Below are 18,957 nucleotides of genomic sequence, written 5' to 3'. Positions count from 1 at the left end.
TTTTCTTCCTTCTTTGGCTTTCCTCCCTCCCTCCCTCCCTATTTTTCTTCTTTCTTCCACCTTTCCTTCCTTCCTCCTGATTTTTTTTCCTTTCTTCCTTTTCTTCCTTCTTTGTCTTTCTTTCGTATCTCCCTATTTCTCCTTCCTTCCTTCCTTCCTTCCTTCCTTCTTTCCTTCCCTTCCCTTCCCTTCCCTTTTCTTCTTCCTTCCTTGATAATAACCTTGGACATCAATATACTCCCCCTTTTCGGCCTGTTTGCTGAATGAATAAGAGCTTTGGGAATGATTTTGATAGAAGAAAATAGCACTGTTTGAAGTATTTCCTAATTTTGCTCGTTGGATTGATTTAGCTCCATAGAGAGACGACACAGAACTTCCCCCTCCACCTTCCCCATCATCACAATAAATAAAATAAAATAAAAACCATGGGATTTAGGTTGTGGGCTGGAAGTAACTGGCCCAAAGTCATCTTTCCACTGCTGAAGGTAGTCACCATTAAACACCTTAATTGTTATAAAGTCTTTTAAACTTTAGTTCTGCCAAATCCAAGTGCTGCTCCAATACGTTCATATATTATTATCAAAAATGATAATATTCTGAAAAGGCCTCCAAGGTGATGACTACTTGCCATTTTTAAGAAGATGTTTAGTTTGACCTTCAGGCCTGAAATTAACCAGCCAAATTAGACGCCATTTGAGACAGGAAAGGTAGCAAGTTCGCACACAAAAATTAATGACCAAAACCACATCATTTAAACTTTCAAACAATGTTTATTAAGCTTTCCATCATCCCCCTGATACCCTGATGCACCTGAATGTTTTGTTCCAACTGGAAAGGATCTTGGTCAGATCTTCAGATTTCAGATCTGGCCTTTCATTGACCCAGTAAAACAAAGACAGAAGGAATCAGTGGTGTCTGGAGAGCAAATGGAAAGAGCTACTAGGAGCTGGACTTTATGATGAAGGTATTTGAGAGAAATTGAGAACCTGGCAGAGATACGGCCCACGGTTGCGTGACAACATTAGCATTTGCAACAACAACAAAAAAGAAACTGGTGCTTTATTCTCCATGGTCTGAAGGTTGCGCTTTGATCTTCTTAACAGCATCGAGGACAGCATCACGGCTGACTTTGTCTCCAAATTCTTTCTCACGGTGTTCCAAGAGAATCCCCTGAAAAAAAGATACAGAGCTCAGGAACAGTTTTTTCCCCAAAAACTACAATCTGAAAACTCTTTAACATTTCCACAATTCATTTACCGTATTTTTCGGAGTATAAGATGCACCATTTTATCCCCCCAAAAGAGGGTGAAAATCTGGGCGCGTCTTATACTCCAAATCAGGGGTCTCCAACCTTGGTCTCTTTAAGACTTGTGGACTTCAACTCCCAGAGTCCCTCAGCCAGCAAAGCTGGCTGAGGGATTCTGGGAGTTGAAGTCCACAAGTCTTAAAGGGACCAAGTTGGAGACCCCTGCTTTGCTGGCTGAGGGACTCTGGGAGTTGAAGTCCACAAGTCTTAAAGGGACCAAGTTGGAGACCCCTGCTTTGCTGGCTGAGGGACTCTGGGAGTTGAAGTCCACAAGTCTTAAAGGGACCTACGTTGGAGACCCCTGCTTTGCTGGCTGAGGGATTCTGGGAGTTGAAGTCCACGAGTCTTAAAGGGACCAAGGTTGGAGACCCCTGCTTTGCTGGCTGAGGGACTCTGGGAGTTGAGGTCCATGAGTCTTAAAGGGACCAAGGTTGGAGACCCCTGCTTTGCTGGCTGAGGGACTCTGGGAGTTGAAGTCCACGAGTCTTAAAGGGATGAAGGTTGGAGACCCCTGCTTTGCTGGCTGAGGGACTCTGGGAGTTGAAGTCCATAAGTCTTAAAGGGACCAAGGTTGGAGACCCCTGCTTTGCTGGCTGAGGGACTCTGGGAGTTGAAGTCCACAAGTCTTAAAGGGACCAAGGTTGGAGACCCCTGCTTTGCTGGCTGAGGGACTCTGGGAGTTGAAGTCCACAAGTCTTAAAGGGACCAAGTTGGAGACCCCTGCTTTGCTGGCTGAGGGACTCTGGGAGTTGAAGTCCACAAGTCTTCAAGGGACCAAGGTTGGAGACCCCTGCTTTGCTGGCTGAGGGACTCTGGGAGTTGAAGTCCACAAGTCTTAAAGGGACCAAGGTTGGAGACCCCTGCCTCAGACCATCCCGAAGAGGCTCATTTCTCAGGCTGTGCCCCGACCCTCCCCGCACAGCATGCGAGGGGTCTCTTTGGGGAAAGCGAGTAGCAGCACCACCTTAAATGCTGGTAGGCAGAGGTAGAATTCTTTTTTCTTGTTTTTGTCCCCCAAAATTAAGGTGCGTCTTATACTCCAAAAAATACGGTAGTTATATCTTAGGAAGAGTTTTCTACTGAGATTTTCAAATTTAAAATCATCTATATTGTCAACTTCCAGTTCTCCATGTTAAATTTTACAAAATTAAATAGAAATCTCTTTGCCACACAAGAGACAAGATTTATATCACCAAAATAGCAATTAAAATAAATGGAAAAACGCGGCAGTGGGGGGAGAAGAGAGAGAGGAATAGACAGAGAATGAAAGAGAAAGAGAGAAGGAAAAAAAGAGAAATGGAGATAGAGAAGAGAGATATAGAGAGAGAAGGAGCTAGAGAAAGAAAGGAGAGAGAGACAGAAGGAGAAAAAGAAAGAGCAAGAGAGGCAGGAGGAGAGGGAAAAAGAGGAGAAAGAGAAGGAAAAAAGGAAAAGGGAGATAGAAAGGGAGAGAAACAGAAGAAGGAAGGAAGGAAGGAGAGAGAGAGAGAGAGAAAGGGAGAAAGAGAAGGAGAGAGAGAGAGAGAAAGGGAGAAAGAGAAAGAGGAAAAGACTGAGGAGATAGAGACAAAGAAAGAGAAGGGAGAGAGAGAGAGAGAGAAAAAATAGAAGAGAAAGAGGGAGATAGAGAAAGAGAAGGAGAGCAAGAGGCAGATATTGAAAGAGAAAAGAAAAGGAGAGAGGGAGAAAGAGGGAGGGAAAGGGGGTGTGTGTGTGTGTGTGTGTGAGAGAGAGAGAGAGAGAGAGAGAGAGAAAGTGTCGTGTCCCACTCCTCCGCTGACAGCCGGGTCAGGGAAATCCGAATCAGGCGTGCCTCTGCAGCTCTGCCAAAGTCCTAGCAAAGTCCTCAGAGCAGGCAGGAGACCAGTAAGTGACTTCAGCAAGATAAGTTCGACTTTTGCCTGACTCAGAGAATGCCAGAAAGCAGGTCCTTTATATAGGCCATGGGGTGTGGCTCCATGACTCAGCACTTATCCAGGCCTGACCCTCCCTTCCTTCTGTTGCCTCCGCCTATCAATTCTCCTGAAGTGAGGGTCACTCCAGTCGGCAGCTGTTGGTAATTGACCTCCCTCAGGCTCACATGCTGTGGAGGAGGGGGAGGGGTCTAGTTGGTCCGTTTGCCTGGGCATGGAGCCAGAGCTGGGGGCTGGAGGTATTTCTTCCTCTTCAGCCTGTCTGGGCATGGAGCCAGGGCTGGGGCCGGGAGGCATACTAGAACATTCCTCCGTGTTCGGAAGCAGATAAGAAGACCCCAGCTGAGGTGAGATTGGACGAGACACAACAGAAAGAGAAAAAGAAAGAGAAAGAGAGATCCTTCAATCTGGAGTAGAAAGCCAATAGCCGAGGTCCTTTTTCATGGGCTGAAAGCTGCACGGAAGCGAGTCTGCCAAGCCAGACATGGAATACGTGGCGTTCCCAGCCCCATATCTCCGCTCTCCTACCTGTTTGCCTGGGCCGATGACAAAAACCCCTCCCAGGATCACGCCTTCTCCGTCGATGTTGCCGGTGTAGCCGCTCCTCCAAGCGCGCCAGAAGTTCCTCCAGACGTTCCAGCGGAAAAGAGCCAGGAGCAGCATGGTTCTTCTCTGAGGACCGTAGAATTTTTTCTGGAAAACGGGATAAGAAGGAACTCGGTTCAAAACTGGAAGTCTTCCTCTAGAGAAGACCTCCTGAAAAATGACCCACAGATCTTGGAGAGAAGAAACAGGATCCAACCTGATCAGTAGAAGTATCCGTCGACTTAAGAGTCCCCAAATTCCCGTTGCTAAGCGAGGCAGTGGTTAAAGTGAGTTTTGCCCCATTTTACGATCTTTCTTGCCAAGGTTAAGCGTTAAGTAAATCACAACAGTCATTAGTCACACAATTGTTAAGTAGCTCTGGCTTCCCCATGGACTTTGCTTGTCAGAAAGCCACCAAAGGGGATCGCGGGACTCCCAGGACACTAGAACCATCATAAATACAAGACAGTTGCCGACTGTCTGAATTTGGATCAGGTGGCCATGGGGAATGCAATGGTCGTTTCAAAAACGGTCGCAAGTCAGTTTTTTTCAGTGCGTTTATAACTTCAAACGGTCACTAAACGAACTGTTTCAAGTCAAGGACGACTTTCCTGAAAATAAGACCCAACCAAGAAAATAAGCCCTAAGGCGTCTTTTGGAGCAAAAAATAATATAAGATTTGGTCTTATTTCGGCCGAAGAGGCTGTAAAAAATGCTTTTAAAAGTAAAAAAAAAAAGTTGGCCACACCCTTCCCAGTTACATTACCCCACCACCACCAAGCCACACGTCCACAGAACCGGTAGTAACAAATTTTACATTTCACCACTAATGTGAGCTATGTCCAACTCTTCATTTTTCACTATCGATCGATGGCCTGGTCTTTTAGAAATAGGATATGGAGAACAACTCAACCATCTCCCTTGCCCAGAATTTAGATAATTAATCATTCTGGGAGCTTTAGCCATGATCGAGTTCCCTACAGCAATGAAGTTGATAATCAATGAAGTTGATAGTCAATGAAGTTGTTAGTCAATGAAGTTGATAATCAATGAAGTTGATAGTCAATGAAGTTGATAGTCAATGAAGTTGATAATCAATGAAGTTGATAGTCAATGAAGTTGATAATCAATGAAGTTGATAGTCAATGAAGTTGATAGTCAATGAAGTTGATAGTCAATGAAAACGGTACTAGAATATTTGTAGCTTGGGGTTGTTATGGGGCTATCTGAGCCTGGGCGCTTTCTTGCAAACGTTTCATTACCCAACTAGACAACATCATCAGTTTAGAAGGCAATGAGGTTTGAAAGGAGGAGGAGAAGGAAGAGGAGGAGGATTGTGGGTCTCTCTCCGAGTTTGGTTGTTTTCTTGCAGACATTTCATTACCCAAGGTAATATTAGAATATTAGAATAATATTCTAATAATAATATTAGAAGAGAGAGTGGTTTGTGGAGAGGAGGAGGGGTGGTGGTTGCTCTCTGTGTATATACTACTGACTTACCTTGTCAGTATTAGTGGGAATGTTCTTGGTTCCTTTATTAGGCTGTGGTTTACTATTAGGTTGTTCATCTGAGTTGGTAGTTCCTTGATTTTTCTACCCCACTCCCTTCTAGCCCTGATGATGTTACCTGTTTATAGCTCAAGGCTGAAATGAGGCTTTCTGTGCTTGGGTGTTTTCTTACCCAAGTAGGCTACATCATCAGGGCTAGAAGGGAGTGGGGTTTGCTCTCTGTTTATGTGCAAGTGGCTTGCTCTATCAGTGTTGGGAGTGTTCGTGGTGATTCCTTGATTGTTACTCTTAGCTTGCTTGTCTGAGTTGATAGTTCCTTGATTCCTCTACCCCAATCCCTTCTAGCACTGATGACGTTAACTAGTTCGGTAATGAAACATCTGCAAGAAAATAACCAAGATCAGAGACCACAAAGAACTCCTCAAAAAAAAATAAAAAATGGCCAGAGGACCACAACAGAATATAGAAGACTCAGCTTGTCTTTTCCTAACTTCGTCTTATTAGGAGACAATAGTAGTGATAGAGTGGTTACAATGCAGTATTGCAGGCTAACTCTGTTCACTGCCAGGAGTTTGATCCTGACTGGCTCCAGGTTGACTCAGCCTTCCGTCCTTCCGAGGTGGGTAAAATGAGGACCCAGATTGTTGGGGGCAAGATGCTAATTCTATAAACCGCTTAGAGAGGGCTGTAAAGGACTGGGAAGGGGTATGTAAGTCTAAGTGTTATTGCTATTTTCCTTCCTTCCTTCCTTCCTTCCTTCCTTCCTTCCTTCCTTCCTTCCTTCCTTCCTTCCCTCCCTCCCTCCCTCCTAGTGGTCAGAAGGAAGCATTGCAGGCTGACTCTGCCAACTGCCAGCAGTTCAATTTTGACGGGCTCAAGGTTGACTCAGCCTTCCATCCTTCCGAGGTGGGTAAAATGAGGACCCAGATTGTTGGGGGCAAGAGGCTGACTCTGTAAACCGTGTAGAGAAGGCTGTAAAAGTACTGTGAAGTCTTAAGTGCTATTGCTAAGAATCCTGCAATGGAGACTCCTGTTGTCTCTAAAGACAATGTAAATGTATCTGCGGGGCATACCAACCAATTCTCCCAAGATCAGTCCTGCCGTGTTCCGTTAGTTCCCCCTGTTGACTTAATGTCAATCCTTTATTTGTTAGCGTTTGAGAAGACGGGATGACTCACTGGGGAACACACCTCAATTTCTAGAAAGGATGAAAAGGGCAGGCGGGGTGAAAGAGCCGCTCTTAATCTTTTTTGTTGACCTAGTGTTTAATATTGGGAAACCTGCATGAGCAAGTCAACCCTTCAAAGGCAAAGCATGCTCTGTCCGTGACAATTAATGACACAACGGCGAAATCCGATTAACCTCTTAAGGAGCAGCTCGGCAAAGCTAATTTCCAGGCCAGCAGCTTCCCTCTGCAAACCTCTTATGGCAGCTCATTTGGCGGCATCTACATTCCATGGCTTGAGACTTAATGGGAAACCGCAGGCCCAGAAAATCCAACTTATGGCTGGAACGTCAGTTCCGCATTCTTGTGTTTCTGTCAGGACATTTTGACATTAAAAATCAACAATTTTGGCTCTCTACATGGGGCTCCCCTTGAAGAGCACCAGGAGGCTCCAACTGGCTCCAACTGGTACAGAATGCGGCCGCGCGGGGGATTGAGGGAGCGCCTCGTAGCTCGCAGGTAACACCTCTCCTGCGCAGGCTGCACTGGTTACCGGTGGTCTTCCGGGTGCGATTCAAGGTTTTGGTCATCACCTTTAAAGCGCTCCATGGCATCGGACCGGGATATCTAGGGGACCGCCTGCTGCCGCCAGTTACCTCCCATCGACCGATGCGCTCTCATAGGGCCTCCTTAGGGTGCCGTCGGCCAACCAATGTCGGCCGGCGGCCCCCAGAGGAAGAGCGTTCTCTGTGGGGGCTCCGGCCCTATGGAATGATCTATCTGTGGGATGTCTTCTCCCTGATCTTCGGACCTTTAAGCCTGAGCTCAAAACCTTTTTCTTTCATCAAGCAGGGCTGGCCTAATAATTAATTTTAATATTGAGGGTTTTTAGTGGGTTTTTAAGGGATTTTAATTTATTTATTAACTTTTTATTCAGTAATTTTAATCATGCAGCTTATTGAATCAGATTTTTAATTGAATATTGTATTTTTAAAATTTTTGATATCTATGTTTTATTTATGCTGTACACCGCCCTGAGTCCTCGGAAAAGGGCGGTATAAAAATATAAACAATAAATAAACAATAAATAAATAAATAACAAGCACGCAGCCTCTCTTTGCAGAGGGCGCATTCATTCGCCCAAATCTTTTGTTCTAGATTCTCTCTCAATATGTCTACGGAGGTTCTCAGTCATCCACGTCATAGTTGTCCCGAAGGTGCTATTTTTTTCAAGAGGCAACTGGACTTTCTGGTTTTTCTCTGAAGACATTTCGCTTCTCATCCAAGAAGTTTCTTCAGCTCTGAGTGGATGGTGGAAGGATTTATACTCTTTGCAGACAGCTGGTCATTTGCATCCTCTTAGAGAGTCATTGAGGCCACCTGGAGGTTTATCTGTGTCCTCAAGAATCACCTGAGTGGTACAAATGGGTATGGAGCCTTCTTGGAACTGCTCAAAGGATTGTGTTGTAAATTGGACATACAGTAGACCAGGGGTCTCCAACCTTGGTCCCTTTAAGACTTGTGGACTTCAACTCCCAGAGTCCCTCAGCCAGAGTTGAAGTCCACAAGTCTTAAAGGGACCAAGGTTGGAGACCCCTGCAGTAGATGATATCGTATCCCTCTCCCTCTGTTGAGCGAGGGCTCTTCAATTTTGACATAGATGGCCTCCTTGACCCCTCATTCAAACCAGTGGTTCCCTCTGACCAAAATATGGACTTTGCTGTCTTCAAAAGAATGGCCTGTGTCTCTGGAATGCAGATGGACTGCTGAATCTAGTCTTGATGGCTTTGTTCTCCTATGTTGTGCCATGTGTTTATGAAGTGGCTGTTTTGTTTCCCCAATATACAGATGTGCAAATCTTTCCATCCCCCACCATCCAATCAGAGCTGAAGGAGCTTCTTGGATGAGAAGTGAAACGTCATCAAAGAAAAAGAGCTGAAGGAGTTTCTTGGATGAGAAGAATCGGGTTAATTTTAAGTCCATTTTAATGTTTTCATGTTTTATCTTGTCACTCTCATTTGGTTGCGAGCTGCTTAGACTGCTCTAGGCAGGATGGGAGGCATATAAATTTAAAAATAATTAAAAATAATTAAAAATAATTAAAAAGGGCCTCTGGTGGCTCAGCAGACTAATTCTGTCTGTTATTAACGCAGCTGCTTGCAATTACTGCAGGTTCTAGTCCCACCAGGCCCAAGGTTATTAACACAGCAGCCTGCAATTACTGCAGGTTCAAGCCCGGCCCAAGGTTGACTCAGCCTTCCATCCTTTATAAGGTAGGTAAAATGAGGACCCAGATTGTTGGGGGGGGCAATAAGTTGACTTTGTAAATATACAAATAGAATGAGACTATTGCATTATACATTGTAAGCCGCCCTGAGTCTTCGGAGAAGGGCGGGATATAAATGTAAATAAATTTTAAAAAAAAAGGTTGACTCAGCCTTCCATCCTTTATAAGGTAGGTAAAATGAGGACCCAGATTGTTGGGGGCAATAAGTTGACTTTGTATATAATATACAAATGGATGAAGACTATTGCTTAACACAGTGTAAGCCGCCCTGAGTCTTCGGAGAAGGGCGGGATATAAATGTAAATAAATTTAAAAAAAAAAGGTTGACTCAGCCTTCCATCCTTTATAAGGTAGGTAAAATGAGGACCCAGATTGTTGGGGGCAATAAGTTGACTTTGTATATAATATACAAATGGATGAAGACTATTGCTTAACACAGTGTAAGCCACCCTGAGTCTTCGGAGAAGGGCGGGATATAAATTCAAATTAAAAAAACAACAACAGAATAATGTCTAGATATCATCACCCAGAACTACAAAAACTCAAGAGATGTTAATCTCCAAAACTCAAGCCACAGTGGGGCCTTTTCCAATCACACAGAATCCTTACTCCAAAAAAGGCCAAGCGTTTGCTAGGTGATCAAAGGAACCGAACAGGGCAAGCAAGGATAGCCTTATGCTTCAATAGGTCATCTCCTCCTCCTTAAATTCATTTCCAAAAAATCCCACCTACCTTTTCATCCAGAAATATTTCTCCCTTGAAGTACGGCCGAAAGTCTGCCACCTCCGTTCCGATGTTCTCTTTCACCACAGCATAAAGTGGGACCCCGACCTGGTCAAGTTGGGGTTTCAGAGAGGACAGCTCAGAGGCCTCCTACAAATGGAAGGACAACTGGAGTCAACCATCACCCAGCCCAACTGCAATAGATCTATGAAAACAGATAGTTATCCTCAACAAACGACACACAGAGGCTGAAATTTCTGTTATTAAGCAAGACTCTGAGGTGCCTGTGAGCTACTGCAGGGGTCTCCAACCTTGGCAACTTTAAGACTTGTGGACTTCAACTCCCAGAATTCCTCAGCCAGCAAAGGAATTCCGGGAGTTAAAAGTCCACAAGTCTTAAAGTTGCCAAGGTTGGAGACCCCGAGCTACTGGAATCGTTAGGCAGGCAGGTAGCCTTGACCGGTTCGCAGAACTCCACGAAGAGTTAACCGGTGAAAACCAGCTGAATCCCACCACAATAGGAGATTGCTGCCTCATCCTGCTTTAGGGATATTTGAATCGAGTCAAACATACCAACTTGTCAAGGATTTTCTGAACTCGAAGAGGTCTGGAGGGTGAGAATGTCTGCATGGTTAACTGACCTTACCTTCTTCTCTGACGGAATGTTGGCTTAGGAAGAACCGGGTTACAACAAGTTTAGCTTCCCTTTCTGAGTTTTTTTCCTATAGTAACCTAAACTTTACATATCGACCTCAAATTCTTCCTCCCTTGATCAACTAGGTACCCAACTACTGTTAACGGCTCTACTCCTAATGTACCTCTCTAGCTTGCTGAATTTTAATTGGATTTTAAATTTTAAGATATTTTTTTTAATTGTTTTAATGTTTTATAGGGCATTTTAAGCAATGCCTTTGGCATAGAAGTTTATTTATTTATTTATTTATTATTTATTTATTTATTTATTTGTATTTTTATACCGCCCTATCTCCCTAGGGACTCAGGGCGGTTCACAGCCAAAATTAAAATATACATATAAATACAAAATAAAACATCAGTTAAAAAACTTATTACAAATGGCCGAATAATTAAAAATAACAATATACATAATAAAACCCATTTAAAACCAATTTAAATTTAAAATCTAGTCCAGTCCCGCGCAGATAAATAGATGTGTTTTAAGCTCGCGGCGGAAGGATCGGAGGTCAGGAAGCTGACGAAGTCCTGGGGGAAGTTCGTTCGTTTAATAAGTTTAATAAGTCCTGGGGGAAGTTCGTTAAATTTCGTTTAATACATAAAAGGGGAGAAACCACCACAAAATTCCAGGGTTGTAGGCTAGGCTGTTTGTTAAAAAACAAAAACAAAAACAAATCTTGAAAGAAGGCAGTAGCAGAAAATTAACACGGATGTGTTTGTGAATTCACTAAACGGGTAGCATGACTCAAAAGGGGATTTTGCTTCAAATTTCTAAGTAGAAGCTAACAAACTATAAGCTGTTTTCCTTTCCAGCTGCCCAAATAACTCCCATAACTACTAGAAGCTCCTTGGGGCCCTGAGCAAGCAATTGGCATGTAAGGGAATATTCTTAAAAACTAGTCTAAGCTAGTCTTGATTTAGCTCTTTCTAAAATCCAGCATTTGTAATTGGGGTAAAAAACTTCAGGTTACCCTTGGATTTCATGCTCTGAAACACACACATACACAAACAACAAACACATAAACCTTCTGCCCCCATAGGAAAATCAGATTGCAGGAATGAGACTTCTGACTCACAGTACATCTGATGCGTTGTTTTACTAGGTTGAGGAAGAAAGGTAAGAAAAGAAAGACAAATGTTGCTCTAACTTCTGTAATCATGAAAGCCTTTGAAAGGCTAGTGCTTTCCTACTTGAAAACCATCACGGATCTGCTATTAGACCCCTTGCAATTTGCATACCGAGCAAATAGATCGACAGATGATGATGTTAATATTATTATTATTATTATTATTATTATTATTATTATTATTATTATTATTATTATTATTATTATTATTATTATTATTATTATTATTATTATTATTATTATTATTAATTTATAGACCCTTCTCCCGAAGGACTCAGGGCGGTTTACATACAAAACAACACATACAATGCTAAAACAACCCTTAAAAACTTATTCAAATGGCCAATTTAAAATACAGTATCAACCCTATAAAATTAAAATTTAAATTTAAAACCCATATTTAAAATTCAAGCCAGTCCAACAAGGCGGAATAGATAGGTTTTAAGTTTCGTGAAAGGTCCTGAGGTCAGGGAGTTGTCAAGTCCAGGGGAAGTTCGTTAAATTTCGTTTAATAAGTTTAATAAGTCCTGGGGGAAGTTCGTTAAATTTCGTTTAATACATACAAGGGGAGAAACCACCACAAAATTCCAGGGTTGTAGGCTAGGCTGTTTGTTAAAAAACAAAAACAAAAAAAATCTTGAAAGAAGGCAGTAGCAGAAAATTAACACGGATGTGTTTGTGAATTCACTAAACGCGTAGCATGACTCAAAAGGGGATTTTGCTTCAAATTTCTAAGCAGAAGCTAACAAACTATAAGCTGTTTTCCTTTCCAGCTGCCCAAATAACTCCCATAACTACTAGAAGCTCCTTGGGGCCCTGAGCAAGCAATTGGCATGTAAGGGAATATTCTTAAAAACTAGTCTAAGCTAGTCTTGATTTAGCTCTTTCTAAAATCCAGCATTTGTAATTGGGGTAAAAAACTTCAGGTTACCCTTGGATTTCATGCTCTGAAACACACACATACACAAACAACAAACACATAAACCTTCTGCCCCCATAGGAAAATCAGATTGCAGGAATGAGACTTCTGACTCACAGTACATCTGATGCGTTGTTTTACTAGGTTGAGGAAGAAAGGTAAGAAAAGAAAGACAAATGTTGCTCTAACTTCTGTAATCATGAAAGCCTTTGAAAGGCTAGTGCTTTCCTACTTGAAAACCATCACGGATCTGCTATTAGACCCCTTGCAATTTGCATACCGAGCAAATAGATCGACAGATGATGATGTTAATATTATTATTATTATTATTATTATTATTATTATTATTATTATTATTATTATTATTATTATTATTATTATTATTATTATTATTATTATTATTATTATTATTATTATTAAATTTATAGACCGCCCTTCTCCCGAAGGACTCAGGGCGGTTTACATACAAAAAACAACACATACAATGCTAAAAACAACCCTTAAAAAACTTATTCAAATGGCCAATTTAAAATACAGTATCAACCCTATAAAATTAAAATTTAAAATTTAAAACCCATATTTAAAAATTCAAGCCAGTCCAACAAGGCGGAATAGATAGGTTTTAAGTTTGCGGCGAAAGGTCCTGAGGTCAGGGAGTTGTCGAAGTCCAGGGGGAAGTTCGTTCCACAGGGTAGGAGCCCCCACAGAGAAGGCCCTCCCCCTGGGGGCCGCCAGTCGACATTGCTTGATTGACGGCACCCTAAGGAGTCCCTCTCTGTGACTCGCCCCCAACAGACAGCTGCGGCTGCAGCTGACTGTACCGGGGTGCCGGCATCCACAGCCACTCCGTCTTGGAGGGATTAAGCTTGAGCCTGTTCCTCCCCATCCAGACCCGTACGGCTTCCAAACACCAGGACAGTACTTCGATAGCTTTGTTGGGGTGGCCTGGGGTGGAAAAGTACAGCTGCGTATCATCAGCGTACAGTTGGTATCTCACCCCAAAACCACTGATGATCTCACCCAGCAGCTTCATATAGATGTTGAACAGGAGGGGTGAGAGAATTGATCCCTGTGGCACCCCACACATGAGGCGCCTCGGAGTCGATCTCTGCCCCCTGTCAACACCGTCTGCGTCCGGTCAGAGAGGTAGGAGGAGAACCACCGATAAACGGTGCCTCCCACTCCCAAACCCTCCAACCGGCGCAACAGGATAACATGGTCGATGGTATCGAAAGCCGCTGAGAGGTCTAATAGGACCAGGGCCGAGGAATAACCCTTATCCCTGGCCCTCCAGAGATCATCCACCAGCGCGACCAAAGCCATCTCCGTACTGTATCCGGGCCGAAAGCCGGACTGGAACGGGTCTAGATAGACAGTTTCATCCAGGCACTGGGGTAGCTGATGTGCCATCGCACTCTCTACAACCTTCGCCGTAAAGCGAAGATTGGAGACTGGACGATAATTTCCTAAAACAGCTGGGTCCAGGGAAGGCTTCTTGAAGAGAGGTCTCACCACAGCCTCTTTCAAGGCTGCGGGAAAGACCCCCTCCCGCAAAGAAGCATTTGTAATCCCCCGGAGCCAACCTCGTGTCACCTCCTGCATGGCCAGCACCAACCAGGAGGGGTACGGGTCCAGTAAACATGTGGTGGCATTCAGCCTTCCCAGCAACCTGTCCATGTCCTCGGGAGTCACAGGGTCAAAACTATCCCAAATGGTCTCAACAAGACGGGTCTCGAAACTCTCGCCTGGATCTACCCAATTTTGATCCAATCCGTCCCGAAGTTGAACGATTTTATCGTATAGATAACCGTTAAACTCCTCGGCATGCCCTTGTAATGGGTCCTCCCGCCCTTCCTGTTGAAGGAGAGAGCGGGTCACCCGAAACAGGGCGGCCGGGCGGTTATCTGCCGACGCAATGAGGGAGGAAACGTAGGAACGTTTCGCATCCCTCAATGCCACTAGGTAGGTCCTATTATAGGATCTAACTAGTGTCCGGTCAGACTCAGAACGGCTGGATCTCCAAGCACTCTCTAGGCGTCCTCTCCGGCGTTTCATCTCCCTCAGCTCCTCAGAAAACCAAGGGGCTGGTTGAGACCGACGCCGGGTCAGAGGCCGCAAAGGCACGACACGGTCCAAAGCACCAGCCGCGGCCTGTTCCCAGGCCGCGACTAGCTCTTCAGTTGTGCCGCGGGCCAGATTCTCGGGAAACGGCCCAAGCTCCGTCAGGAACCTTTCTGGGTCCATCAGGCGCTTGGGACAGAACCAACGTACTGGTTCCATCTCCCTGCGGTGGTGGGTAGCGGTCAGAAAGTCCAGACGAAGGAGAAAATGATCTGACCATGACAAAGGTTCGACAACTAAATCATTAAATATAGCTCTGCACTATTTCCTACAACATCTTGAATCTCCAAAGACCTATGCAAGGGCCCTCTTTGTAGACTTTAGTTCAGCATTCAATACCATCATTCCAGACACTTTTCTAACTAAGCTAAACCAGCTACAGGTACCTGAACAGACTTGTAAATGGATCACAAGCTTCCTAACGGACAGGAAGCAGCAGGTGAAGCTAAGCAAGATCACATCAAATACCTGTACAATTAGCACAGGGGCCCCCCAAGGCTGTGTGCTCTCCCCACTTCTCTTCTCTCTATATACCAATGACTGCATCTCAAAACAATCCATCTGTTAAACTACTGAAGTTCGCAGATGACACAACAGTGATCGGTCTCATTCGAGACAATGATGAATCCGCATATAGACGAGAGGTCGAACGACTAGCCTTGTGGTGCGACCAGAACAATCTGGAACTGAACACACTCAAAACCGTAGAAATGGTGGTAGACTTTAGGAGAAACCCTCCCATACTTCCACCTCTTACAATACTAGACAACACAGCATCAACAGTAGAGACCTTCAAATTTCTAGGTTCTACATATCCTGAGTCCCCTGGGAGATAGGGCGGTATATAAATGTGATTAAATAAATAAATAAATAAATAAATAAAAATACATATCGCAAGATCTAAAATGGACAGCTAACATCAAAAACGTCATCAAAAAAGGACAACAATTTTCTTTCTGTGCCAACTCAGTAAGCTCAAACTGCCCAAGAAGCTGCTGATCCAATTCTACAGAGGAACTATTGAGTCTGTCATCTGCACCTCTATAATTGTCTGGTTCAGTTCTGCAACCCAACAAGAAAAACACAGACTTCAGAGGATAATTAGAACTGCAGAAAAAACAATTACTAGCAACCTGCCTTTCATTGAGGACCTGTATACTGCACGAGTCAAAAAGAGGGCTGTAAAAATGTTTACAGACCCCTCGCATCCTGGACATAAACTGTTTCAACTCCTACCCTCAAAACGACGCTACAGAGCACTGCACACCAGAACAACTAGACACAAGAACAGTTTTTTCCCGAAGGCCATCACTCTGCTAAACAAATAATTCCCTCAACACTGTCAAACTATTCACTAAATCTGCACTACTAGCAGTCTTCTCATCGTCCCATCACCCATCTCCTTCCATTTATGACTGTATGACTGTAACTTTGTTGCTTGTATCCTTACGATTTATATTGATATTGTTTCCTGATTGCTTATTTGTACCTTATGACTATCATTAAGTGTTGTACCTTATGATTCTTAATGAACGTATCTTTTCTTTTATGTACACTGAGAGCATATGCACCAAGACAAATTCCTTGTGTGTCCAATCACACTTGGCCAATACAAAATTCTATTCTAGTCTAGTCTAGTCTAGTCTAGTCTAGTCTAGTCTATCACTTTGCTAAACAAATAATTCCCTCAACACTGTCAACCTATTTACTAAATCTACACTACTATTAATCTTCTCATCATTTTCATCACCAATCTCTTTCCACTTATAAATAGAATAGAATAGAATAGAATAGAATTTTTTTATTGGCCAAGTGTGATTGGACACACAAGGAATTTATCTTGGTGCATATGCTCTCAGTGTACATAAAAGAAAAGATACCTTCATCAAGGTACAACATTTACTACACAATTGATGGTCAGTATATCAATGTAAATCATAAGGATTGCCAGCAACAAGTTACAGTCATACAGTCATAAGTGGAAAGAGATGGGTGATGGGAACTATGAAAAAAATTAATAGTAGTGCAGATTTAGTAAGTAGTTTGACAGTGTTGAGGGAATTATTTGTTTAGCAGAGTGATGGCCTTCAGGAAAAAACTGTTCTTGTGTCTAGTTGTTCTGATGTGCAGTGCTCTGTAGCGTCGTTTTGAGGGTAGGAGTTGAAACAGTTTATGTCCAGGATGCGAGGGGTTTGTAAATATTTTCACGGCTCTCTTCTTGATTCGTGCAGTATACAGGTCCTCAATGGAAGGCAGGTTGGTAGCAATTATTTTTTCTGCTGTTCTAATTATCCTCTGAAGTCTGTGTCTTTCTTGTTGGGTTGCAGAACCAAACCAGACAGTTATAGAGGTGCAAATGACAGACTCAATAATTCCTCTGTAGAACTGAATCAGCAGCTCCTTGGGCAGTTTGAGCTTACTGAGTTGGCGCAGAAAGAACAGTCTTTGTTGTCTTTTTTAATGATGTTTTTGATGTTAGCTGTCCATTTTAGATCTTGCGATATGATAGAACCTAGAAATTTGAAGATTTCTACTGTTGATACTGTATTGTCTAGTATTGTGAGAGGTGGAAGTATGGAAGGGTTTTTCCTAAAGTCTACCACCATTTCTACGTTCGAGTGTGTTCAATTCCAGATTGTTTTGGTTGCACCACAAGGCTAGTCGTCTATATGCGGATTCGTCATTGTCTCGAATGAGACCAATCACTGTTGTGTCATCTGCAAACTTCAGTAGCTTATCAGATGGATCATTGGAGATGCAGTCATTGGTATACAGAGAGAAGAGAAGTGGGGAGAGCATACAGCCTTGGGGGGGCCTCTGTGCTAATTGTACAGGTGTTTGATGTGATCTTGCTTAGCTTCACCTGCTGTTTCCTGTTTGTTAGGAAGCTTGTGATCCACTTACCAGTATGTTCCTGTATCTGTAGCTGGTTTAGCTTAGTTAGAAGAATGTCTGGAATGATAGTATTGAATGCTGAACTAAAGTCTACAAAAGGACCCTTGCATAGGTCTTTGGAGACTCAAGATGTTGTAGGATGTAATGCAGAGCCATATTAACAGCATCATCTGTTGATCTATTTGCTCGGTATGCAAATTGCAAGGGTCTAACAGCGGATCCGTGATGGTTTTCAAGTAGGAAAGCACTAGCCTTTCAAAGGTTTTCATGACTACAGATGTTAAAGCAACTGGTCTGTAGTCATTCAGTTCCTTAATGGTGGGCTTCTTCGGCACTGGGATGATGGTAGAACGTTTGAAGCAAGAAGGAACATAGCACATCTCTAGTGATTTATTGAAAATATGGGTGAAGATGGGGGCCAATTGGTCAGCACAGACTTTTAAGCAAGAAGGAGTTATCTTGTCTGGGCCTGGAGCTTTTCCTGGCTTTTGTCTGTGAAATAGGTCCTGCACTTCCTTTTCTGTGATCACTAGGGGTTGTGAACCCAATGAAATGGGGTCAGTTGTAGGAGGCTTGGCTGTTGTTGGTGTGTCTGAGATGGGGGTTGTGGAGATAGGTGGCTGTAGTTTCCTTTCAAACCTGCACTAAAACTCATTCAGGTCATCTGCCAGTTGTTGATTACCTTCAGCCTGGGAAGGAGGTTTGCCATAGCTGGTGATATTTTTAAGAGTGTATGACTTGTGAATGACTGTATGACTGTAACTTTTTGTTGCTATCATTAAGGGTTAAATTGCAACCTATGACCATCATTTGTATTGTAAATGTTGTACCTTGATGAAGGTATCTTTTTTTTTATGTACACTGAGAGCGTATGCACCAAGACAAATTCCTTGTGTGTCCAATCACACTTGGCCAATAAATTCTATTCTATTCTATTCTATTCTATTCTATTCTATTCTATTCTATTCTATTCTATTCTATTCTCTATCCTATCCTATCCTATCCTATCCTATCCTATCCTATCCTATCCTATCCTATCCTATCCTATCCATGTTGAACACAGGCACAGGGACAACAGTGAAAGGACACACATGGCCTCAACGACTCTCTGAAGGAATGCAAATGACCAGCTGTCTGTAAGGAATATAAATCCTTCCATTCCCCACCATTCAGTCAGAGCTGAAGAAGATTCTTGGATGAGAAGCAAAACGTCTTCAAAAAAAAAAAAAAAAGTCCAGTTGCCTCTTGAAAAAAAGCACCTTTGAGACATCCTGGAGAGATGTTGTCTAATAGTTCTTTCAAAGCTTCCAGTGATGGAACATCCATAACTCTGGGAGGCAGCTGTTCTATAGTTGTTCTGCCAAGAAGTTTGAAGTTGGGTGTCTCTTTAACAAGGTTCCACCCTGCTTTCAGGTCTTTGCAGAATAGTTAATCCCCTCTTCCCTGGGGCAGCTCTTCCAGGCATTGTCCATGACTGTGAACCTATATCAAGAACTCCTGCTAAGCCAGTTCAAACCAGTCATCCCGCTAGGTATCTGGCCTATTTCCAGTTTAATAAGCTGCCGTCTCTGCTAAGCTGCACCGTTCCTTCTTTTTGGTTCCATATTTTCAAATCCCCGTTCTCTGTCTTTTGTGCTCCTAGAGATTATACAGCCTTTTGTTCTTTGTCATTTTATTTTTGTCCAATTTCCTTGTACCTGCCAGGTGTTTTTTA

At 43.1% G+C, this 18,957-nt stretch overlaps 1 protein-coding gene across 3 annotated transcripts in view; it reads right to left on the bottom strand.

Annotated features, from left to right (window-relative positions):
* Window positions 1–750: 750 nt before the first annotated feature.
* PRXL2A (peroxiredoxin like 2A) overlaps window positions 751–18,957 on the bottom strand; it is a 57,557-nt gene continuing 39,350 nt past the window's right edge. For all 3 annotated transcript variants that reach the window (XM_058188863.1, XM_058188865.1, XM_058188864.1), the window contains exons 4-6: window positions 9,498–9,638; window positions 3,748–3,912; window positions 751–1,170 (exon numbers count right to left, since the gene is read on the bottom strand). In XM_058188863.1, the coding sequence (XP_058044846.1) occupies window positions 1,060–1,170; window positions 3,748–3,912; window positions 9,498–9,638 (417 nt within the window). In that variant the 3' untranslated portion in view covers window positions 751–1,059. The remainder of the gene's footprint in view (window positions 1,171–3,747; window positions 3,913–9,497; window positions 9,639–18,957) is intronic.

This window comes from Ahaetulla prasina, chromosome 6, assembly GCF_028640845.1.
Source record: "Ahaetulla prasina isolate Xishuangbanna chromosome 6, ASM2864084v1, whole genome shotgun sequence".
In the NCBI taxonomy this organism is placed as follows: domain Eukaryota; kingdom Metazoa; phylum Chordata; class Lepidosauria; order Squamata; family Colubridae; genus Ahaetulla; species Ahaetulla prasina.
Note: the sequence above shows the minus strand (reverse complement) of the source record. Positions and strands in the feature narration are given on the sequence as shown.